Source organism: Indicator indicator, chromosome 4, assembly GCF_027791375.1.
Source record: "Indicator indicator isolate 239-I01 chromosome 4, UM_Iind_1.1, whole genome shotgun sequence".
NCBI classification, from domain to species: domain Eukaryota; kingdom Metazoa; phylum Chordata; class Aves; order Piciformes; family Indicatoridae; genus Indicator; species Indicator indicator.
In genome coordinates this window covers 18,483,838-18,509,142 of record NC_072013.1, presented here as the reverse complement: position 1 = coordinate 18,509,142, position 25,305 = coordinate 18,483,838, and the positions used below count along the sequence as shown (strand labels likewise).

Here is a 25,305-nt window from a genome sequence, read left to right as displayed (position 1 = left end):
AAGTAATGTTTAAATTACTTTTTTTTTGTCACTTAAGGAGGGACTTGAGAAGGAATTGACAAGTGCACAATATAAAAATGAGGAGATTCTTTCTGCAAGTACTGAGGATCAGAATTCAGAATTAAGTCAGTTAAGACAAGATTTGCAAAGAAAAGAACAAGAATTAAGTGAAAGTATTGCTGAAAGAGAAACATTGATAGTGGAGTTGGAAGAACTAGACAAGCAGAATCAGGAAGCTAATCAGGTAATAAATATTGCAACTAATTACTAAACTGCTAACATAAATGTTTAGATTTGTATGCATCCATGTTTATCTATTGAGTTGATCTTTGAACATAGTAGGAAATGTGTTACCCTCTGAAGCTTAAAAGTATTGGGACCAGCGTTGCTTGATACTTTCTCCATTTGAAATTCTTAAGTGTGAAGAACTCACTTGTTACGGACAAAGAAATAATACTTCATGTGAGCTATTAATATGGGATGTTACTTTCTGAAGTCCAGTTAAATACTATTTAATTTTTCCTTGCAAGACTCTTGATTGGTTTTGTTCTGCTAATATTTTGACAAGCATTTTGTGACAGTATGCATAAAATGAATGTTTTCTAAATTTTCCTTCTCATTATTTTTAATTATGTTGAATAATTAAGTTACTTTATTACAAGTTCTTCACAATAGAAGCATTTGTGGAGCAAAAGAGGTCACTGATTACATGTAATCAAAGTGGAATGATACCTTCTGATGTATTTGACCTGTAAACATGTAGTTGCAAGCCGTGTGTTCTCAATACTGGTTTACTTTGTGGAATTGAGCATTCAAAATGTTTTCCTATTAAATGAATCCTCGCATGTGTATTTAACAATAAGCTCAAAGAAGAAATTTGAAATAGAATATCTAGATATGCATTCACTTCTAATTTGTTATTTTAAAATTAGTGCCTCTCTGTTTCTAAGTAGTGGGTATTTGCTTCCTACCCATTCCAACTACCTTGACAAATTCTGACAGTTCTTTTTCTTAAGTAGTTCTCTTTTTGTTTCTTGATTAAGGTAGGTAGGGTTCTTTTGAGGGAGATGGTGTTCTTTGTTTTAATGAAATGTTATCTATCCCTACTTGATACTTGGTTTTAATTACTTTAGCGTTCATTAGTTGATACTACTTACCAACTTAAACTGGCAACTAGGAAGCATTTATGCTTCCTCTCTATTTTTTGTTGTTGTTGTTGAGATTATAAAAATTAACGAAATGCATCACTTGGCTCATCCTCCTAATTAATTCTTATTTGTGTTTATCTCAGCATATGATTGCACTGAAAGAGCAGCTGTCAAAACAGCACACAGAAACTGATAGTATCATCAAACAGCTGAAACTTGACATAGATGCTGAAAGAAAGAAAGTATCAGAACTGGAAAGCAAGAAGATGGAAACTATTAAGGAGTTAGATAGTCAGAAAGAAAAACTAAGCCAGTGTTCATATGCCCTTAATGATTTGCATATAAGTAAGCAGCAACTTCAAGATAATATTAAAGATCTTCAGGAACAATTAAGGAAAGCCCAGGACTGTAATTTGCATAATAAAAAAGAAATTGGAGAATTACAGCAGAGACTAAAAGAAAGAGAAGAGGAACTTTCTGTATCCTTGAGCAAGCTAACAGAGAAAAGTAGTCAGGAATCTAACTACATTTGCCAAGATGTGATTCTGAAAGAAAAAGAAGTAGAAATTGAAAAACTACAGAAGGACATTTCAGAAAATAAACAACTAAATGATGACTTTGAGAAATCTCTGTCTGATCTCAGAACAGAAAATGGAAAGCTGATTGCAAACATTGAAGAACTAAAACAGGAGTTAAGTAATACCATTTCTGAGAAAAATAAAGTTTACTTGGAAAAAGATGCTGTTGTGGAGGCTTTGAAAATGGAAAAAAGACAGTTAGAGAGCGAATTGAACCAGACAGAAAAGAGGCTTTTGGAACAAGCACAAAAGTATAAGCAAACTATTGAGGAATTATCAAATGCACGTAGTATGGACACCACTGCATTGCAGCTTGAACATGAGCGCCTGGTTAAACTCAATCAAGAGAAAGACTTTAAGATTTCTGAACTTAAAAGAAGCATTGAGCAGATGGAAATTGACCATCAAGAAACAAAAGAGATGTTGACTACTAGCTTAGGAGGACAAAAGCAGTTGACAGAACTCATAAAGGAAAAGGAGGTATTTATTGAAAAATTGAAAAATCAAACTTTACAGGTAAAGAAGGAACTCGAGGGATATATGGAAGTTTCAGTAAAGCAAGATGTCTTAAAACAAAACTTGGAGGAAAAAGACAGAAGTCTTGCAGTCATGAAGGAGGAAAACAACCATTTGAAAGAAGAAATTGAACGCCTTAAGGATCAGCAAAGTAGATCTACACCTGTGGTTGAGCCTAAAACTCTAGATATCATTATTGAACTTGAAAGTGAGGTAACACAGCTAAAAGTGATAAAGAATAATCTTGAAGAAGAAATAGAAGTTCACAAAAAAACAATAGAAGATCAAAATCAAACAACAGCACAACTTCAGCAGTCTTTGCAGGAACAAAGGAAGGAAATAGATGAGTCTAAATTTCAGTGTGAGCAACTGAATGTCACACATGAAAGACTTTCTTTGGAGAAAGATGAGGAAATAAAAAATTTGCAGAAAACAATTGAACAGATTAAAACTCAATTGCACAAAGAGAGACAGATTATTCAGACTGATTCTTCTGATCTCTTTCAGGATACCAAAGTTCAGACACTTAATGGAGAAAATGGAAATGAAAAACATGATTTATCTAAAGCTGAAATTGAGAGACTGGTAGAAGGCATCAAAGAAAGGGAGATGGAGATTAAGCTTCTAAATGAAAAGAATGTTTCTCTAAGTCAGCAAATTGATCAGTTGTCTAAGGATGAAGTTGGCAAACTTAATCGGATCATTCAAGAGAAGGAAATGGAAATACAAGCTCTCAATGCTAGATTTTCCTCAGCTTCCTATAGGCAGGATGTTCTTTGTCTTCAGCAGCAGTTGCAAGCTTACGTTATGGAAAGAGAACAAGTACTAGCAGTTCTAAGTGAAAAGACAAGAGAAAACAGTCAGTTAAAAACAGAGTATCGTAATATCATGGATATGGTTGCTGCTAAAGAAGCAGCCTTGGTAAGGTTGCAAGAGGAGAATCAAAAGTTATCTAATAGATCTGAAAACAGCAGTGAGGACATGTCTAGAGAAACTATTCAGAATTTATCTCGTATCATTCGAGAAAAGGATATTGAAATAGATGCTCTAAGTCAAAAATGCCAAACTTTATTGACTGTCTTGCAGACATCAGGTACAGGGACTGGCAGTGGCTCAGGAAGTGTTAACAGTAACCAGTTTGAGGAACTTCTGCAAGAACGCGATAAGCTAAAACAGCAAGTAAAGAAAATGGAAGAGTGGAAGCAGCAAGTCATAACCACGGTTCAGAACATGCAGCACGAGTCAGCTCACCTCCAAGATGAGCTGCACAAGCTTCAAGCACAGTTTTCAGTTGAAAGTGACAGTAATTCCAAGTTGCAAATAGATTATAATGGCTTGATTGAGAGTTATGAACAGAATGAGGAAAAGCTGAAAAGTTTCAGTCAGGAATTGGCACAAGTTCAGCACAGCATAGGACAGCTTCATAACACCAAGGATCTTCTCCTGAGTAAACTTGATTTGGTAACACCATCTGTGGCAACAGCTTCCGCCATTACACAGCGTTCAGACATTCAATACACTACTCCTGAAGTACTCAGTGATGAGTCTAAACTGCTTCAAAAGGAGTTGAAACAGCTGAAAAAAAAGTTGCAAGAAAAAGATTCAACTATCAGGACTCTTCAGGAAAACAATCAACGGTTATCTGATTCTGTGGCTACAGCATCAGAGATTGAAAGAAAGACACAAGAAGGGACTGAATCAGAGATGAGGCAAATCAAAGAAAAACATGATGTCTTACAGAGGTCTCTTAGGGAAAAAGACATATTAATCAAATCTAAAAGTGATCAGTTACTGTCTGTGAGTGAAAATCTTAGCAACAAAGAAAATGAAAATGAGCTGTTGAAGCAAGCTGTGACTAATCTTAAAGAAAGAATTTTGATTTTAGAAATGGATATTCAAAAACTGAAAGAAGAAAATGAAAAAATAGTTGCAAGATGTAGGGAAAAAGAAACAGAATTCCGAGCACTTCAGGAGACTAATATGCAGTTTTCAATGATGCTGAAAGAGAAAGAGTTTGAGTCTCATGCAATGAAGGAAAAAGCTCTTGCATTTGAGAAGTTGTTAAAAGAAAAAGAACAGGTATGTGCATTCATATCCATGAATATCTTTTAAAATTAGCAAAATAGCAGTGAATTTTTGTGTACATGTGGCCATTAAGTGTTTGTTTGAAATCAGTTTGTAACTCCTTACTGAGCTATATACTACAACAAAAATCCTTCTCTTGCAAAATTAAGAAATTAGAAGTCAGCAGGTGAGTAGTATGCAATGTTGTTAATTGTGCAGCCATAAACAACATTTTTCATTTGTTTGGAAATGCTTTGGCCTTGTTGTTCATGAAGTTCCGTCTATTATTTTTACTCTACAGTGCTCAGATTTCTGCGGAGCTGGCCAGCAGGACTGATTTTTCAATGTGCTTTCCTCTAATGTTTGTCGTTCCAATGTAATTGCTTCACAACATCCCTGTGAGGCTAATGAGTTCATGTAACTTTCTTTTATGACTGGAGAAACTCTACCACAAACCAATAAACGACAAAAAAAGAAAACAACAGAAGATTGGATAAGCTAAATTAGTGCTTTTTTCTCTGCACTTTGACACACGGAAAAGTTGATACTTTTTTCCAAAGCATAGGTGGCTTATAAATTCTCACATGTAATTTGAGGAAGAATGTATTTTAAAAGACTGACAAATTGGCATCATTGGTACACAGGTCAGCAGCATGTTGTATGAGCTGCTGCTGGAGTTAATGAAGGAATGTGTACATTGCCATTTCTCTTTCAGAAATAGGCATAAATACAGTGCAAAATTCTTCCTGGAGTTCTGACAAATACTCAACAATAAGACTCCAGTATGTAAATACTTTTTGATTCGTTTTTTTGCAGGCTTTGAAAATGAGCATGCCCTAGTGGGCAATCTTTTCTGGTAGTTAATTCCAAACAAATAATTTCCTTCCTTTGTTCTGTACTGTCCAGGTCCTTATTCTCTGTCTTGGTGGTTCTGGTTGCCATTCATCAATCTTCTCTTACAGCTGTTCTCTTCCATGTTTTTATTCTGTGTTCTTACTCTCACTGTTGCCTTTAGTATCCTTTTTCATTTTCTAGATTATGAGCATTACCCATGATCAGAGAGGGTTGTTTATGCAAACCACTGTTAAGTAACTTGCCATTAACTTCTTTTCCCCTGCTCTAAGTATAATAGAAAAATGATTTGGGTTGGAAATGACCTTAAAGATCATCTACTTCCAACCCTCCTGCCATGAGTAGGGACACCTTCCGCTAGATCAGACTACTCAAAGCCTCATTTAGATTGTCCGTGAAAACTTACAGGAATGGGGCATCCACAGCTTTTCCTGAGCCTGTTTCAGTGTCTCACCACCCTCACATCTCTTTGAAGCTACTAGCTACCAGATTTAGCTACCAGCTAATTTGTAAAATCAAAGAAAAACATTTGCATTAAACAATATCTGTGGGTTTCTTTAATTTATCATTTGAAGTCTTCATTTTGATAGGGTGTATGTCAGAAAAAGAGGATATTTTTTGTTTCATATTAGTTTTTGTTGGGTTATTTGTTTCGATTTTGTTTTTTTTAAGGAGATCAACTTAGGGCAGATGTTGAGGTCACACAGATTTCACTATCCTGTTCTAAACAAATATTGTAGAATTACAATGAGAGGTTTTGTTGTCTCAAAGTGCAGCTATGCTGTGAAAAATAGCTTTGAATTAATACCATTGGGACTTCTTTGTTCATCAGTCCAGCCCATAAAAAAATACATTAATGCTTTATAAATTCACACTTAATATTTTGGATTTTTTTTATTCTAACTCATGGAAATGTACATTATCTGGCTGGGTGCTGTGTGTTGCATGTCCTTGGCTTGCAGCATGTGGCTCACTGGTGGCTTGGTGTTTCACAAGCGTGGAACGTTTGCCTGGATATTTTTCTTGCACAAATCTGAGAAGTTTCTGTTACACAATTTGTGTTCGCCATGGAGGCCTAGGAAAAGTAGTGCTCAAAGCAGTTTGGGTTTTGTGTGTATGCCAGAGGATAGCAAGAGAAGGTTTGCCTGTATGTCTATGTTTGTGCTACAAAAAGAATTTTATTATATTCAGTTTGATTAATAAAACCAAATAATTGAGGCTCATAAATATTAGTGATAAAAACAAAGATTGGTTTACTTTTATCCAACAAATTCAATAAAAATAACTGCTTTTAAAGCAACTTATGAGAGAGAAGGTAAAGAGCATTCTCAAGTTTCAAATAACTGAAAATGCATTCATGTCTATGTATGAATTCTGTGTAACTGACATACACTTCTTTATATGCTACTGTAAAGTCCTGGTAAATGACATGTTAATTGGGAACAATATTGAAATTCAACATATGAAAATACGGACATTGCTGTGATTCACTGAAGTCTAATCTTTTAGTTCATCTTATAGCCTGTTTTAAAAGATTTCTTCATGTTTTTAGTCTTAAGTTTAAGCTGACCTACCTAGGCTGATGTTTTACGTGTTCGTGGCCTGATAAATGGGTATCACAGGTAATAGATTCCAGACACAGAAGGAAAAGTAAAATTTTCAAGTGTTAGGCAAGTGTGTGAGTCACTATGTACGCAATGCATATCTCTTGTCTAATGATAAATAGGTATCTGTTTATTCACAGCAGTCAATTAAGACAATGCATCTGTATAGTGTTTTTTAGCAATAATTTTTGCTCTGTCTTATGTGAATGAAATAACTTCAAAATAATACTTTTTTCAGAATGTTTTTTTCTATGCTGCAGGGCCAGGTGTGTCCTGCTCTTTTCCTTATGAGATCAGTATTGCCTTTATGCTTTTCTGGGCAAAACCTATTTGCTTCATTTGAGATGCTTGTTTGTGTCTTCAACAGGGCAAGACAGGAGAATTGAATCAGCTGTTAAATGAAGTTAAATCCATGCAGGAAAAGGCTGTTACTTTTCAGCAAGAGAGAGACCGAGTCATGGTAGCACTCAAACAAAAGCAAATGGAGAGCAGTGCTCTGCAGAGTGAGGTACACCCCCAAATAATTTACAGTTGCAAGAAATGAAACATAATAAGAAATTGCATCTGTGGTATGTTCAGGATTATTTTAAGTAGCAGTCACTTGCAAAAAGTATTTAAAATTAATACATGTGCAGCGTGCTTCAGTGAACATCTTTGATGTTAGCTTGTTCATGTGAAAGGTGATAGTGTGACCAACTGAAGCTATGTCTACACAGGTACAGCATTTGCGTGAGAAAGAGCAGCGCCTGAATCAAGAGCTGGAGAGGCTACGTAATCACCTTTTAGAAATGGAAGACTCCTACACACGAGAAGCTTTAGCTGCAGAAGACAGAGAGGTCAAGCTAAGAAAGAAAGTTTTGGTTTTGGAAGAAAAACTTGTGTCTTCATCTACTGCAGTGGAGAATGCCAGGTAGTCTTTTAATTTTATATGGTAGTGACATTGGCTCTAAATATCACAGCCAGACTGGTACAGATGGCTTTATTTTACTGAATTGCCATTCTGTAATATGCTAAGCACATGAGAAAACAAAAAACACAGGAACTGTTATTAATTTAAATCTAATGCACTTAAAAGTATTGGGGTTTTTTTGATTGCCAACATTTTATTGTGAAACTTATTTAAAATCTGCTGCTGGATTATTGGTTTTTTTTTTCTTTGGTTGTGGGCTGTTTTTTTGGGTTTTTTTTTTGTTTGTTTGTTTGGTTGTTTCTTTTTTGTTTGTTTCTTTTTTTAAAAAGGAATCAGGGAAAAGGACTACTTTCATTTTTATAAATTGAGCTGAAAATTTAAAGGTAGGCTGGTTTTGCTGGGATGCAATTTCTGTGTGGTGATATCTATTATTATCTTCATAAATATATTTTATTTTAATTAAGTCATCAAGCTACTGTGCAAGTTGAATCTTTGCAAGAACAACTAAACCTGGTTTCCAAGCAGAGAGATGAAACAGTGCTACAGCTCACCATCTCACAGGACCAAGTGAAGCAGTATGCATTGTCACTGGCCAACCTGCAGATGGTACTAGAGCAATTCCAACAGGGTAAGTTTTGTCAATAGCAAAGATTACAACAAGTCTTTCTCAACTGAGATAGTTACCATATTTTGGTGCTTTTTAATTATTAGCTTCCAGGTTTGCTTTTCGATAGCTCTAACTTTAAGATTTGTTGTCTTTGAAGAAACTTCTGAAAACAATTCTGGTCCTGTGAAAACTGCTGGTCAAGATCCCATTTATGAAATTTGAATTCATTCCACTTCTGCCTCTTGAATACCAGAGATGATAATGTATATCCCTAAGAGTTACTTGTTGTAATTCAAAATTGTTTTGGTTTGGTTTATATTTTTAACCCTTTAGAAGAAAAAGCTATGTATTCAGCAGAGCTGGAGAAGCATCAAAAACAGACTGCAGAATGGAGGAAAAAAGCAGAAAGCTTAGAAGAAAAAGTTGTGTCACTGCAGGTGGGTGTGAAACTGAATGTTAATTCTTGACTGAATTTTCTTATTGTTAGTTTCAAAGAATACGTCAGGTTATACAGTTATTCTCTTCCATGGAGAGGAGGGCACTAAAAGATCATCAGCAAAGTAGCATTCCTCTGCTGACCATCTGTTTTCTCAGGATGTTTGCAATCCATGTACTCTAAAGACAAAGTCATTGAAGTCTCTGAATCTTTTATTTTTGGACTGTATTGTTTTAGTGTAATTGTGATAGTGAACATCCTTGCTTCTCTTTGTTTCCTGCTCTCTATTCAGGAAAGTTTAGGAGAGGCAAATGCTGCACTGGATGCAGCATCAAGGCTTACTGAGCAGCTTGACATCAAAGAGGAGCAGATTGAAGAGCTTAAGAAAGAAGGTAAGTACATTTTTTAATCTCCACTTAAGATGTTCCAAGCAGCCTAGGAGACAACGTAGTATTCTTAGAAGCTGAGGAAGTTTCATCTCCTATGAGGAAAAGAGTAATTGTGTGCCACCTTTTGAGGACTCATGTCTTTGTAAAGCAGATTTGAAAAAGTAGATTTACATTCTCTTAGGGATCTTTCTCAAAGGAAAGCTTTGTAATATTTGGTCGGGCCTTGATACAGCTCTGTCAGTGCCTTTTTAAAAAGTTTGTGAAGTGCCAAATGCTGTCAAATTTCCCACTGTAAGTAAGTATGATATTTGACATAGACACGGGAACATGGTGAGATGGAGAGAAAGCCTGTGTGCTGTTGGTAAGAGATATAGAGAGAGCAGCTCTTGCACAGATGTGAGACCGTCTAAAGAGATTATGTGGAAGATCTTGGACACATCTTTAGGTTGTATTTGTAGATACCATTTCCAATAATCTTTCTGATTGCTCATATTTAGAAAGGTGATGTGATGGTTTGAAACTGTGAATGTTTTGGGGTGTGGTTTCAGTGGATTTTGGGGTTTTTTTATGTCACTGAAACGTGAATTCTGTAAGAGATGCATATAGCCTTCTCTTTTATAAAAAGTTTTATGTTAAACTGTGGGAATGTTTTTTGCTAAAAATTGATAGCATTGCAATATCTTTCTGTTTTATGGACTTAACACTATTCAGTCTAACCACATAGTAAAAACTGAAGAGTGATTTCTATACAGTGTATTTGAGTATCAAACATCATTAAGATTTATAAGCTCAGACTCATGAGTAGCATACGGTCCCTTTCTTTTCCTTAGTTCATTAATTTTCATGAGAAAGGAGTCATAGCATTAACTAAAGCAGGACTTAGGACTAATAATAATTTAGCTGGATTTATGTACTTGTCTTGGCCCTGACTTGTGATTTTGTCTGCAATGTTTTGTTGAACCAAGAGGGAAAGTTACTTCTCTGTCTACAGCTGCATGGCATTTCTGATATGGGTGAACATAACAGGCCTGACTCATGAGGGAATAGCAGGCTTTTGGGTTTTTTTTTTTTTGTTGTCTTCATCTGTCTCTTTCTCCTCCAGTTTTCCAACTGAGTCCTGTTTTCTCTTTCCCTCTCTTTCTGTGGGTCACCATATTTAGCTGTTACTCCAACATCCTCTTTTAAGTCAGGTTTTCTCTGAGAACATGGGATAAATCTAAAAACAGAGGGAAAGTTGTGATTGGTCCTTGAAGCAGCTTTAAAAAAGGAGCTTGAAGACCAAAGGTTTGCTCACTCTCTGTGGCTGTTTAACAGCACGCACTTTCTGTTGGTTTGGTTTTTTGTTTTTTTATTTTTTCCTCCCCTCCCATGTCTGTGGGAAGGCTCAGAACATACACAACTAATGATTGCTACTAATTTTTAAATTAAATTTGTCTTACTCTTGAAATAAACAATTTTCTTAAAGCATACTTGCTTTAAGAAGTTGGTGTGAAAAGTCACTTGAAATATCAAAATTTCAGCAAGAACTCTACAAAAAAGTTATGACATTCCTACTATGTATTTGCATGTGTACTTAAATTTATTTTTTTCTAAGTGCAATTTAGCTTCCAAGTGGGTGTCATGGGAGTGCTCCCTGAGTTCACATATGAATTTCACACACTAAAATACCTTTCAAGCAGTTGATTGTTTTTTTAACTGCCTGGTCTATATATCTCTCTATCACCACAGGCATTCATAGAATAAGTTTTCAGGCACCTTGGAATGACACTAACTTGGGTGTAGCCAAAGAGAGCTCTTCAATACTGGTTAATTCTGATGACAAACCTTTGCATACATATGAAAGGAGAAGAAGCTTGAAATTTGTGAGAAAAATGAATCTTGGAATCTTACCAAGTTATGCTGTATTGGCAAGCAATATATTTGTCAAAAGTAATTGAAAAGGAATTGTTTCATAAAGGAGACAGCACTTTAAAGGTGTTGTAGAATAAATCATAATTTTTAATAGGGGAAAAAAAAGGACCACTCTGTTTTCTCTATTTACACAAGAAAACATACAGTGTCTTATTGCAAATTAGCCAAATATGTTCCCAGACACGGTTTTGTTGGCCAAATCTTCTGAAAGATTTCTTCATGGATTTTTTTTCTTTTTTTTTCAAAGGAGAAGTGATTTTAATGGAAAAGTCTAAAATGTGCCAGATGCGTTTTTCTGAATTGCTATAAATGATGAACAAATTATTGGAAGGGGTTGTAAATGTCTGGTTCACAGCAGTCCATGATGACTTTTGGCACAAGTCTTGTTTGTTATTCAGTCTTTTCATAGACACTAAGTACGTGATTAAGTCGTTTTCAAATTTAAGATTCTGTTTTAGAAGGAACTTTTCAATTTAAAAAAATATGTTTAATGATAGAGTTGCATAGTTATGGTGAATAGAATAGAGCTATGTAGCTGTCCTTAAAAGTTGGTCCTTTCTGATACAAAATATTTTTGCCAGGAAAAAATGGAAAACAATCATATTTAATTAAAATTATTTATTAATACCTTTGTTTTAAAATTCAGCATGTGAATAAAAATTGAAAAATAGCTTGTGTTGTTTTGCTGTGTGGAGCAAGAGCAACAAAAAAAGTACTTATAACTTGTTTTCAGGTTCTGCCTGTCTTTTTGTGGCATTGGTAGTTTAATATTTTCAATTTGTTTTCACACTATGGAGACCCAAAGAGCTATTGTGTGTGCTCCCACAACTGTTACCATTCCATAACTGTATTGCAAATATTCCTTCAGTTTTTCGGTCACATCTAACCACATTTACAAAGCATCATAATTTTAAGTAATATTAAACCACAGAGCCATGGATTAATCCTCCTTTGCCTCCTCTTGGTGTTTTGAGAGGTGTACTGAAGGACAGTCACATGCACTGAAATTCATTCCAATAATATGGATATAGTTGTTACAAGAAATGTTGTTGCATAATATATATGATTTCGTTTGGTTTTTTAACTTTTGGATAAGCAGCCTAATCCTTGTGTTCTTTGAGCATGTCTTAGTATGGCAGTTGTCCATACTCTCTAAAATTCGTATTTGTGAAGTAAAGTGTTTACATAAAGAGGTACAAGTCATACCAGGTTGTATCCATTTCATAGCCTAGCTCTTCGATGTATATGCACAAAAACTCTGTGCAGGTTCTTGTGGAGTTACTGGTGTTAACTGAGAACCATGTTGTGTCAACACAGTTGTGTGGTGCATTTATTAAAGATGGAAAGTCATGTGGAAACTACAGTGGAATGTTTTTCATGCATCCCAGGTGATTTGAAGGGCATAAAAATTTATAAAAGTCACTTTTCTTACAAAAATGTTGAGGTTTTTTAGAAATCAGCTGCAAGATAGGTACAAGGAAAGTATCTCTTTAGTGGGGTTTGTTTGTTTTGTTTTTAAATTTAGTGCTTTTCATTAGCATGAGCCCAAGAAATTTTAAAATGGTAAGTAAATTAAGTTGATCAGCAGTTTTTCTATAGGATTTGGAGATAAGCATTCAGTCTTACAGAGGAGAAGGAGAAAAAGCTCATAATTTATGCTTGTTTTACTTTAGGGTAGAGTTGGTTTTCACACAGACAGCCCATGTTACACTTGTTGAGCTTTTCTGTATTATTAAGACTTGTACTTCTATTATGAAACAAGTAACTTCAAATGCAGAACTCCAGTTTGGTGAAATACTGTGTTTTTGCTGTCTCAAGGTGCAGGCCCTTGTAGTTTATCCTACAAAGAATTCTTTGTACCTTGTAGTTTGCTTTTGTGGTGTTTTTTTGTGTGTGTTTGGTGTTGTGATTGGTTTTGTTTGGGTCTTTTTTATGTTGTTTTTTTTTTGGTGTTTGATTGTGTTGGGGTTTTTTGTTGTTTTTTTTTTTTGTCTGAGAACACTTTGCTGCTAGTGTTCTGAAGTCCTGTGGTTAGGGTTTTAATCAAAATATTTTTTTTTATAATGCTTTTTACTCTATGGTTTTTGTAGAAACCTGAATATCAGCTACTTCTATCCAGTTTCTAGTATATCTGACATTTTATAAAGTAAAACTTTTAGGATTTTTGTATTTTTATTAGGAGCTTTATTTTTATGAGTTTTGTGGGAGGTTGGAGGAAACTGAGTTGCTGGCACAGAATGATTTGGGTAATTGGGTGTATCCTGTATTTGAGCTAACAAGTAATTCATGATAGTGGAATTTTACAATTGTAGCTGAGTTGGTGCTGTGAAATTATTGGAGAAGAGTTAATATAACAATATCATACCATGACTTGTTTTAATGATGTGGGCCACTACATTTATGTCTCTCATAAAATACTCTGATGTTGTGAGGTTCAAGTGTGTAGATAATAGACAAATCATTGATTGAGATCAGAAGTTCCAGAAAGCTGAAAAGTTACAGCGGTAGTGAATGCAGAATCTAAACTCCGCTGTTACTCTTCTAACAGTTCTTGTTTTGGTTTTGTGGAGAAGAGAAATAGGGTCCTTTTTGTAAGCCAAAAATGTCATTATCAATGTTGTGGTATTCTAGATGAACTGATTTCATTGCAGCCACCACAGAACAATTGGGAGCTGGTGTGCCAAAAAAGGCAGGAAATCAGTGTAGTGACTCCTGACACACTCCCAAACAAACTCATATTAATTAACAGGTAATACTGGACTGTTCACTTAAATTGCAGGCTATGATGACTGACTGAGCATTAGCCATTTTCCTCTCAGTTTTGTCTTTGGTTCATGGTAGCTGTGACATTTCATCTCTGTATTCCCAAAAATACAGGGAATCTGGCATAAACCTCTTCAGAGGCTTTCATGCCAGTACAGATTTGTGAAGCACAGCACTGGTTATAGGATGCATTACCCTGTCCCCTTGCATTGGTTAACAGGAATGGGAAAGGTCCTAACAGAAGAGACCCAAAACGTCTTGCTCTGCTAGCCAATAATTCCCCTGGGAGACTGGGGAACCTCTTAGTACTTCAGGATTTTAGCAACTTGATGGAGTATGCAGAATTATCTGGCTTTAGGAAATACTTTAGGTTAAATACTGAGCTCAAAAGACCTGATGCCAACATGCAGTTTGATCAGGTTATGAAAAAGGTTGCCATCACAGGACTAAGGACCTTGGTCAAGAGTTTTTTTCCATTTCTGTTACTTAGGTAGAACAAAGCAGCACATCAGATCTTCTGCAGTTGATTTTTCTGTGTGTTTCTGCGTTTAGTATAGCTTCAGAAATTTGATCTTATAAATGAAAATAATAATCACCTAAGTTGACACTTTTTAGTAAAGAATCACACTGATTTTGGTTGTTCTTTTTAAAAAAGCACCATGGGAATATTCAAATTTTTAAGTGTGTATTAATAGGCTTTGCAATAAAGTTTCAATTTTTGCTTATTTGCTGTGACATAAATTTTTATAGGTGAGATCAGAAGAGAAATGTTGGAAGATGTGCAAAATAAACTATTGAATCTTATGAACAGCACAGAAGGAAAAGTGGACAAGTAAGTCTTTAATGACAGACTTCATACATGTTTTTGGGTTTTACTCCTCACGTTGTAGAGATGTCACTGACACAGTTGCAAAAGCAGTGCAGAACTAGGCTTCTGTATGTGATCTTGTAATTATACTCTGATTATTTTGACGTGGCATGGTGGTAGTAAACAGTAATTTTGATTTAGTAAAACTAGTGAATATGTAAATTGGGATTACTGATGTATTTCTTAAGTAGAAGCACACTTCAATAGCATGAGCTCTGCAGATGGAGATAAGTGTTCTTAATGAACTTCTGTTATAATGCCTAAGATGTGAACAGCAAGCCCTTTCATGTAGCTAGCATCACCTGGATGTTGTGAAAATCTCTTCCTCTGTTGTTTTTTTGTTGTTTGTTTGGGTTTTTTTAACTAGTAGAACCAAAAGAGGGATAGATAATGGTTCCCCTTATCCCCTTCCTTATATCTTGAATTGGGAGTGCACATAAGTATCTGTTTAAATGCTCTCCTGAGTCAAGATCTTGGAATAAACGTTTTCCTTGATTATAGTCCTTACATCAAAACTTGCTTATGTACCATTCAGTTTCATCTTAGTGCATACAATATTTCTAGTACTGTCCAAATCAAGGCTTACTGTATAAGAAATATTTTAACTTGTATGGGAAGGAAATTGATGAGGTATGCTTTTAGTTCCTTGTTTCACATTTCTTTATTTGGATTCTTGTGAATTAGGCCAGAGTGTGAGGGATAAATGCATGGATATTACAGTATCTGCTGTTACATAAGAGCAGGTTGTATAACAAGCTTCCTTTGTTCTGCAGGCTCCTGATGAAAAATCTCTTTGTTGGACATTTTCATACTCCAAAAAACAAGCGTCCCGAAGTGTTGAGGTTAATGGGGAGTATCTTGGGAATAAAAAAGGAAGAACTTGATCAGGTAATGCTTTGCAGAAAGTTAGACTTCTTTTTTTCACTTGTGGTACTTTGACCTGAAAATAGAATGACTTGCCACTAAACTAAATGCAACTGTCCCTGCGCTTCTTGTGGGGAAAAGTATGGGCTTTGCTCTCTCATCTGAATTATTTTTTTTATTCAGGAATGGTATCTTAATGAAATCTTTTGATAGCATTGTTATAATAGAATGGATCTCATTTTCCTGAGGAATGCTACTACAGATAAGAAGGGATTTAGCTGTTGTGCCTAACAGCTCTGTTAGTCAGAGAAAAGTCAGCCCATTTTGTATGTGCTACTAGGTATTGTGAAGAATGTGTGGGTTACACTTTTTAAAATAAAAAGCCAAGTTTTTAAACTGTCAGTCTCTGGGAGGCAGAGAAGATTTTTGACAATAATTGAATTTTTTGTTTATCTGCAGAATTCCCATGTAGTTATGGTGAATAAATATAAGGAGCACAGTGTTGCAGTTTCTTTTCCCTACTGTTTTGTTTTGGTTTCCTAACTTTTTTTTTATTTAATACTTTCTAGCTATTATCTGAAGAACAAAGAGGAGTTACAAGATGGGTTACTGGCTGGCTTGGTGGAGGAGCTGGGTCAAAGAGTGTCCCTAGTACCCCTTTGAGGCCAACTCAACAAAATATTTTTAATAGTGTAAGGATTAATTGTGCATTCTTTGTGTTTGAGTGGGAAAAATGGAGCAGTTGCATGTTAATGCTGATGTTTGATTCATCTGTATATTCACCTTCACTTGCTGATGCTGCTGTATCTTGCATTATTTGTTTACTTTCTATAACTGCTCTGGAATAAGGGTGTTTTTCCTGCACTAAATATTTAGGCATTGATGACAGTGCTACAATATTAAATGTTGGACTAATACAGAAATTTGTTTACTGTTTCACTGATTCCTGGGATCATTGACTTCTTAGAGTATGAACTTTATCTTGCAGACTGTGCTGCAGGTTAAATACATGCAACTGCAATACTTGACTGTATAGAAGAACATGATACTGTGATACTGTATTTTGATGACCGTGTTCCCATATATCCATTAAATTTCATTTGAAAAGGTTTCTCAGCTAGTGCATCTTATGTACAGCATATAAAGTTGATGTTTTAAGCTTTCAGATACTGTAAAGCAGCAGCTTGTCATAGCATGGTCCATGGGAACAGTTAGTCTATGGAACTTCCCCATTTTGCAGACCAGTAAATAATGCACTCAAAGATAAAGCACCAAGGGATTGAGCTTTTTGGACTGACTTTGATTTTTTGCTCAGTGAGCCAGAAAAGCAAGTAGAGAATTCTTGTAAATGATGTTGAAGTGTCGGAATTGGGTTTTTGCCCGCTAAAATGCTTCAGGTACTTAGACCACCAGAGAATTGTAGTTTGATTTAACCATGGATGTGTAAGAGGAAAATTAATGCTTTTGCATGTATAGTACAAGCTTTACTAAGCACAATTTTATCTTGTCATGCTACTGACATCTTAATTGTTCCACGCTTCCTTTATTCAAGACTTTCTGTCAAATAAAGCAATGGGTTTTAAAGAAATGTTTAATGTGTTTCTGGAGGAATGATTTGCTTGAGCATGAACACAGGAAATCCTTTGATGTCAGTAGCAGCATGGCATTCTTGAAACACTTGGCTTAAATCAGTAACGGAACCATGGTGGAATTAGGTGTGTTGTCTTTAGAGTTTATCCTTTTCACAGAAATACCACTTAATGAGAGGACAAAAAAATGAGTGCTTTGGGGAGAAAAAAAATGATTGCACCAATACAAAATTGGAAGCTGTTGACAGCTTTTCTTTTTACGTATGTCTGTATTTTTTACTTACATGCTTTTCAACAGAGCATCAATACAATATAATAACTAGTAGCCTCTTGTAGTCTTTTTCAGAATTGTTTGTGAAATTCCTTGAAACAGAATCTCGCCCAAGCCTTCCTCCACCTAAGCTCACTGTTCATGATATGAAACCTTTAGGAGCAGCAGGAACTGGTACTCCATCCAACAGCCAAATGCAAGGTAATATAATGAGAGAAAATTTTAATCTTTACACAGAGTACATATAACTAAATCCAGAATTTTCAAGGGGATTTCAACAACTGTGTGCTTCTTGACTTGTAAACTATGAATTTGTTTTCTTGTCCTCCCCAATTATCAACTTTTTCTTTTTTTTCCCTTTTTCCTTCATCCCTTCTTCCCCTGTTTCCTAATGTCTCAGTACAGAAGATTAGAGAGACAGAATTCCCTTTGAAATGGAAAGGCTTTAACAGCACCTGTTAGAGCCATACAGATGCTGTGCAGACAATTCCATGCAGTAGACCAGTGAACCCAGTCCTGATTTTCAGCATCCCTGTTGATCAGCTTGGGTCTCACTGAGTGAAGAATTCGAATTATACCAATCTCTCTGGTATGTAGACCTGGTTGCTTAGAGAGGACTGATATAAAATCAGTGAAGTATATGGCCTGTTTTGAAATCTCTCTAAGATGTGCATGAGTGTTAACTTTGATTCCCCCCCCACCCCAAGGCAGAGACCAAGTATGCTTATATTATGCAAATTGAAAATATTTAGACAAAACTATATTAATGTAAGATTCAAAGCTTCAGTTTAATTGATTCTGTTTGTACTTATTTTTACATGCATTTAAAGCTTCACCTTGAGTTCTGTTGCTTTGCAAAAGTTTGGTTTTGATTGAAACTTTTGACTGTAAACTCAAAAAAATCACTGAAGCCAAACCCTATAGATCTGCAGAAAGAGAAATATATGCTATGCTAAAAACAAACTTGTTTCAATTTGCCCAAGTAGTGACAAAGTATAACTGTCTACTGTGAAATACCAGTTTATCTCTGAAAGCAGTGTTTATTTTTTTTTATAAATTGAGTTTTCTTTTTAGTTTTCTTTCCTGTAGTGTAACAGTAATAGAATAGGTAAGGTACCTGTTTTGTTTGGCAAGGAAAACAAAAAAAGAAACAAAAAAACCCCAATTTCCATGTCTGGAAGAACTAAATTGTTGGTTCCTTTTATCCTTTCAGGAACTAAATTGCTGGCTTGTAAATCTAGACAGCCACTATGATTATTTATGTAGTTATAATTATTTGGGTACTTGAAGCTTTTTCGTTGTAGAAATAAGCCACATGATAGCAGTTTGTAAGTGCTGGGCACAAATGCCGGTATAATATCCACAGAAATGTATTTGTGAGGATTAGGGTGTTTCATCATGTACATGATGAAAGACCTTTTTTAAAACAAACAAACAAAAAAATCTGAATGAAAAACACCTATCCAATCAGTAAGATATGGGAATGTCAATTTAGTTTCTGTTCTGCATCCAGTGTGAGAACCTTGCTCAAGTTACATCTGGAGCTGTGTGAGATTTTGATGGGGAAAGTGAAGGAGAGGCAAGTTGTTAGTATTTTTTTTAAAGTTCATTAATACTTTATTAAAACTAGAATGTTGTTAAAATTTGACAAATGTGGGTGAACATTAACTTTTGTCTGAAGTCTAAACTGTGTCTCACTGGGCATGGTGTTTATTTGCAGGAGTTTACTGGAGGCTGGGGAAACTGTGACAATATGCCTAGGGATGGGAAGCCTACCTGTGTGCAGCTTTGTACTGTATGCATGAAGGCTCTTATGCTTCTGTGTAGTACTGGAGTCAACATGACAGATACCTCCTGTCTGGTGTTGTATGCTTGGAGTGAACCTTGGCAAAGGGTGTTTGTGTTGCTTGTCACAGAGATCTGTAGATTTTTTCAGGTAACCTGAACTGTTACAGAATTTCAGCAGCCAACAAACACAATATGGCTGGCAGGTCCTGGGAGTGCCCTGATCTTTAAGTCAGTCTTGTAACTGGTGGCCTGAAGTGTAGACAGATTTTTTTGACAAAAGAAGCAGTGGTAGATGAGATCCAAGATGAGGAAAAGATAGAATGAAAATCCATGGGAGCATCTTTGGTATATGGCACGATAAGGCGTGTTCAAAAGTTCCCATTGTAGAACTTATTTGTGAACAAGTGCTGTAAAATTTGGTATACTTACGAATGCTTTCTAACAAAGTGCTTTTGTTGCTGAATTTTGTTTGGATTTTTTTTTACATTTCAGATTCTGCAGTTTCAGGTACAAGCAGAAGACCAGATGCAAATCCATTTTTAGCACCTCGATCTGCAGCGGTACCTCTCATAACACCTGCTAGTAGTTCTGGACATCTGCTTATGAAACCTATTTCTGATGCGTTGCCTAGTTTTACACCACTGCCAGTGTCCCCTGATGCCAGTGCTGGAGCTGTACTGAAAGACCTCCTAAAACAATAGGTGATCATGTTATCAGTATAATGATAGTAGCACTTTAAAGAAAATGAGAACACTATGCTGTATATAATTTATCACAACGAGGCCTTCTGTAAAAAGTCATATACTTGTTTGACATTGTATCTTGCTTTGGGGTTTTCGTTGTTGTTTTGATTTTTGGTTTGGGTTTTGTGGGGTTTTGTTGGTTGGTTGGTTGTTTTTTTCATAATTAACCAGTGCTTGTGAAATTCTAATGGTGGCCTTTCTATAGCAGGCATTCATTTTGGGTGCAGGTTACATCTTAAACCGATAAAAAAAATTCTATCTTGTTGCTAGATTATCATAAGACCAATAGGAGGGTTTTTAAAACTTATTCTATGAGTTGTTTGAGTTATGCACAGACTACATTTACTCCTTGGTGTTGATAGCTGCTTTTCCATTAAAATGATCTGCCATTGGCAGTGGGCCTTGAAGAAACTGCCCAACACCCCCACCCAGACTAATAGCTGCTTTCAGCAATCAAATCCATCAGCACCAAGGAATGAACTGTGGAAGCAAGTGCTTCATTTTCTAGAGGTGTCCATGTGATGGAGAGCGGGTAATTTAGCAGAAGATTGGATCATTGTAGCACTCTCAGTGGAATATTTGAGAGACATTTAATCTTGCAGGATTTTGTAGATCCAAATATATGCTTAAAACTTGAACATATGTATAGAATTTAAAGGGAAGAAGATGCTTACTTATCTCAAATGTGTAAATAGGTCTTTGTAAGACCAAGGCCAAAGGCAATTATTCTGTAAATTTTGCTGTCAAACTTGTACATTTTGTTTAGCAGATAAAGAATGAAGTTGCACACTAAAGGATAAAAGTCACCTTGCAAAAGTCATGTTCATAATGAATCTGAGATAAAACTTCAGCTTAAAAAGTGTAATTTCTAAATTTTTTTATATGCCATTCCTTGTTTAGTCAGTGTTAAGGTAACTGTTGTGCAAGTTCTATATTAGAACTGTCAACTTTTACTTCTCATTTTCATTCAATCACAGATTAAATTGTTGTAAGAGTTATATTTAAATAAAATTAATTACTGAAACTTGTACAGAATCAACCAAAACAATGCAAGAAATCTTTGCATTTATTTATGTAGAGGTCAAATAGTGAATTTCTTTCATTGCCTTGAAATTTAGTGAAGTTTTTTCTATAATTACTTTATTTACCTTAAGAATTGCTTGAATCCCTTCTCTCCCCTATGTTAAATATTTCATAGAAGACATAACGTAAATTTGGAAGTGGACTGACCATACTGAATTTTTATTCTAATTTTTATACTCCATTATGGACAAGGTAATTAATTTGGCAGTTTGATTTCTGAAAGGATAGCACACAGAGTGTGCCAACATAAATTCTGTGTTACGTAATAAATGTAATGAGAATTTGAAATTACCTTGTTTGAGAACATTACAGTTTGGTACTTCAAATGTACTTCTTCATTTAAACTGGACTGGTTTAATAGGTACCTATTTTTCCCTTATAATAAATATAAAGAAAATAGAAATGGGGTGGTTTCTGTGCAGTCTCTCATGTTCTTATGTCAAAGCAGAAGGAAATGTTTAGTTGTTATAGTCTGTAAGTCGTATAATTTTTAAGTTACAAATGGACTCGTGCTGTTCACTATCCTCTGAATAAACTAACTGAGCAGATCGGAACTTGTGAAGTTTTTTTCTGTAGTTGCAGAGAACTTGGTATGTAAATGATTCTCTTCTGGGACGCTTTAAAAATACCAGTAAATAAAACACAGTAAACCCCTTTGTTTCTGCGTGCTGTAAATCGGCTCCATTCTTACAGTAAGCTGTAAGTTTGAGGAAGGAAATGTAAAACCAGACAAAGTTCTTGAAGAACTTTAGAATTCCTCATTAAGCTGCTTCAGAGAGAGAAGAAAATGCTCTACAGGAAATACAGAAGAGGCATCAGTCCTTAAGTCCTAGGATGTCTGTTTAACTGCAGAGAAAATCCCTGTGGCTTAGAGGCTTCTGTTCTAGGGTTTATTCCACAACATTGGTGGATTATGTTCCTTTGTCAGAAATAAAATGTGCTCTGTGTTCCAAGCAGTACTTCCCCACTGAAAAGCGTAGAACAACTTCATTGCCTTGTTTCTCTCCTTTTTTTGTTAAACTGTTTCACAGACTATTATAAAACCTTCAAGAACTGTTTTTATTGAAAGATTAACAGATACGATTTTTCCTCTCATTTTTCTTCTGTGTTTACTTTGTGCTTGATAACTATTTTGTATATATGTACCTTACCAGTTTCCCACATGTAAGTATGTGACTCATGCAGCCTATGCTTTTCATTGTGTGGATCTTACAGCAACAGTGGTGGTGAAACATATTCTCTGGAATTTATAAGCAACTGCAATAGTTGAAAATTTCTGTTCTTCATTTAGCTTATTTGTTCCCTTTCACCTTGCCTTTGCAGGGTAAGAAAGAGCTGTTGGTTAGATTTAAGGGTAAGATAGCAGAATTCTAGTAAGGAATTAATTTTGTGAACTTGATATAAGGGGAAAAAGTAAAGGTTAAAATTTTCTGTCCTCTTCATTAGGGCCGTTTATTTTGGAGTTCTTTGTTCATCCTGCATCCTGTGCAAGGAGAAGGAAGTAACTGGTTAATCTTTCTGATTGTTACTGTAAAAGCTGCACAGTTGGTTGGTTGTTCCCAATTAAACTCTTCTGCATTAAACTAGTTAGTCACAGCCATGTAACTTCTCACACTCTAGTGACCAGTGTGGAAAGTATTTGTGGGATTTTTAAACCAAATGTCAGTTCCCAGCTTGCATTTTATTTCTTCTTATTAGTCATGTTCTTGACCCATTTTGCATAATTACTAATAAGGCAGGCTACCTGGAACATAAATAGCAGTGACTGATGGATGAAGAGGAAGAGACAGAATGGGAGAAGTTTGCCTTTGTAAGTATTCCATCTTACTGCATACCTCAAGTAAGCTTTACAATGTTAAGCCTTGATGTCTTGCTGCCAGTTTTAATGACTTTATTCCCATGTTATCATATGAAAGTTCAAGAATATGAAAGTTCAAGTCTCTGAGGAAACCTTCAGTATCTTAAGGGGGCCTACAAGAAAGCTGGGGAGGGACTTTTTAGGGTGTCAGGTAATGATAGCACTAGGGGGAATGGAAAAAAAATAGAAGTGGGCAGATTCAGATTGGATGTTAGGAAGAAATTCTTCACCGTGAGGGTGGTGAGACTCTGGAACATGTTGCCCAGGGAGGTGGTAGAAGCCCCATCCCTGGAGGTTTTTAAAGTCAGGCTGGTGGATGTCACTCTGGACAACCTGATCTAGTGTGAGGAGTGTCTGCCCATGGCAGTGGGGTTGGAACTACGTGATCCTTGAGGTCCCTTCCAACTCTAACAATTCTATGATTCTATAATTTTCTCAGCTCATTTAGTCAGACATGCTTGTAAACTTTTTGTCACATTCTCCAAAACACTCAAGCTAGAATAAAGCTAAATTATTTTTTGTCACCTATGTGAAGAAAAAATACATCTGCTTAATATGGAGAGAGATGAGTGTACTGTGAAAATGGCTAGCAGAAATAACAGGTCCATGCATTCTTTCAACCAGCAGTCTTTGATTTATCTATACAGTAAAACCAAAGTAGTCTTTATGTCAATATGTTTTTGTCAATGTTTAAAAAGATAACCAAACCAAAATATAAAAAGCATATATATACGCACATATACATGCACACATGTACGTATGGCAGTTGTAAGCAATAAGGTTTGAGAAATTAAAAACTTTACTTGTTTTGTTTTCGCTCTTTTTTCCCCCCTTCCAGTCAATTTAATAGTTTGTTGCCTTGATTAGTTTGTAGAATCACAGAATCTTCTCATTAGAGAAGACCTTAAGATCAGGGAGTCCAACCATGACCCAACATCTCCATGTACACACGTACAGCTTCTCAGTAATTTTCTTAGAGAAAATACATAGGCATTACTAGCCTGCAACGTTTGTTCTAGTGTGTTGTGCCATTTATGCTGCTGAATTTATTTGCAACTCAATAGAGCTTAAATCAGGAAGCCAATAAAGAAATAAAGGAATAGGCACCTGCTCACATTTTATTTAAAGGAAAGGATAATTTGTACATGGCTACACTCGGACTATTGTATTTGTCTCAAGCTTATAGAAGAATGGCATTCTGAATTTCAGCATCTGAAAGCATCACCTTTCTAACCCAAATACCAAATTTTTAAAATGTGTTATCAGCATACAAGTGCACAAAACAGGCCTGTTGTTTGCTGGTTGTGTTAGTTCTGTTGAAAGGCTTATTCAGACAAATTTATTACAAGTTGAGATTTTGGCCAAGCAAAAGAAAATTGTATCAAGTTTTTAAAGGCTTGTTTTTCTTGTAGGAAATAACAATTGGAAGATAACTGTTAATCGTTTCATACATAAAAGGGAGCATTTATCATAGTAAGTAATTATGGGATCATTCCATGCATTCTTACTGAGCTTGTAGCCTTGCTGTTAAATCTAGTAATCTAATTTGTTTTTAAATGTTCACAGATGCTGTACATTCATCCTTGAGCACTGACAGTTAAGTAATCTTTCCCTAATCTTGTGTTAAGATAGCCACAGATCAGAGTTCTTAAATTATTATTGCTTGCACTTGAGTTTGTGGCAGTCTGTGCCAAACTGCCTTTAAAAAGGTTAACTTTTTTGGTCTGTGATGGTCAGCTAATAAATATCACTGTAAGTATCTGTAGTAACACCAAAACCATCTCCCAATTCTCTGAAGCAAACTGAAAACAGCCCTTTGCTTTATGTGTAGCCACTTTGATTTGAGTTCTTTTACACCTTGGGTTTTGTGGGGTTCTTTTTATCTCATTGGGAGCAGTAAACTGTTTCCCACATTGAGGAAACATAATGCAGCTCCCTTGCTACTCCTCATTCTAGTTATGTGAAATGTTACCCCAGGAAAAAAAAGTGACTCTTCTTGAAGGATGGCAGCAGCTTGATGCTGACAAAACCCATCTTGTTCTTCTGGACATGCTTCAGAAGGAAAGCATCCTTGGCCAGATTTTTTTTGGAGAGGTAGAACTCTACCTGGGACATAATCTTTAGTGTACTGTCAGCTCAGTTTTGTTCCTCCTAGCACTGCATGTAATTGAGTTTACAGCTAAAAAATGGAGTGACATCTCTGATTATTAGAAGAGAGGTACAGATTCTCACCAAGTTGAAAGCCTAAGGTAAAAAAGATGGGAGGATGGGATGTCACAGCAGTCAAGAAAAATGTGACTGTAATAGCATGGCCCCAGAAGGCTAGTTTTTGAGTGAAGTGAAAATAACATAATGAGGTAAATTAGACATTTACATGTTGATCAAATTTTACACTCATTACCCTGACAAATTCAAAACTCTTCATTGTGCTCATAGGATGCAAGAATAATTCCTTTTTTAAAG

At 35.6% G+C, this 25,305-nt stretch overlaps 1 protein-coding gene across 1 annotated transcript in view; it reads left to right on the top strand.

Annotated features, from left to right (window-relative positions):
• TRIP11 (thyroid hormone receptor interactor 11) overlaps nt 1–20,813 on the top strand; it is a 30,574-nt gene extending 9,761 nt beyond the window's left edge. The window contains exons 9-20 of the mRNA XM_054400020.1: nt 38–244; nt 1,292–4,321; nt 7,130–7,270; nt 7,479–7,672; nt 8,137–8,300; nt 8,613–8,716; nt 9,008–9,107; nt 14,529–14,610; nt 15,420–15,534; nt 16,080–16,202; nt 17,436–17,571; nt 19,651–20,813. Of these exons, the coding sequence (XP_054255995.1) occupies nt 38–244; nt 1,292–4,321; nt 7,130–7,270; nt 7,479–7,672; nt 8,137–8,300; nt 8,613–8,716; nt 9,008–9,107; nt 14,529–14,610; nt 15,420–15,534; nt 16,080–16,202; nt 17,436–17,571; nt 19,651–19,859 (4,605 nt within the window). The 3' untranslated portion in view covers nt 19,860–20,813. The remainder of the gene's footprint in view (nt 1–37; nt 245–1,291; nt 4,322–7,129; nt 7,271–7,478; nt 7,673–8,136; nt 8,301–8,612; nt 8,717–9,007; nt 9,108–14,528; nt 14,611–15,419; nt 15,535–16,079; nt 16,203–17,435; nt 17,572–19,650) is intronic.
• The last annotated feature ends 4,492 nt before the right edge of the window (nt 20,814–25,305 follow it).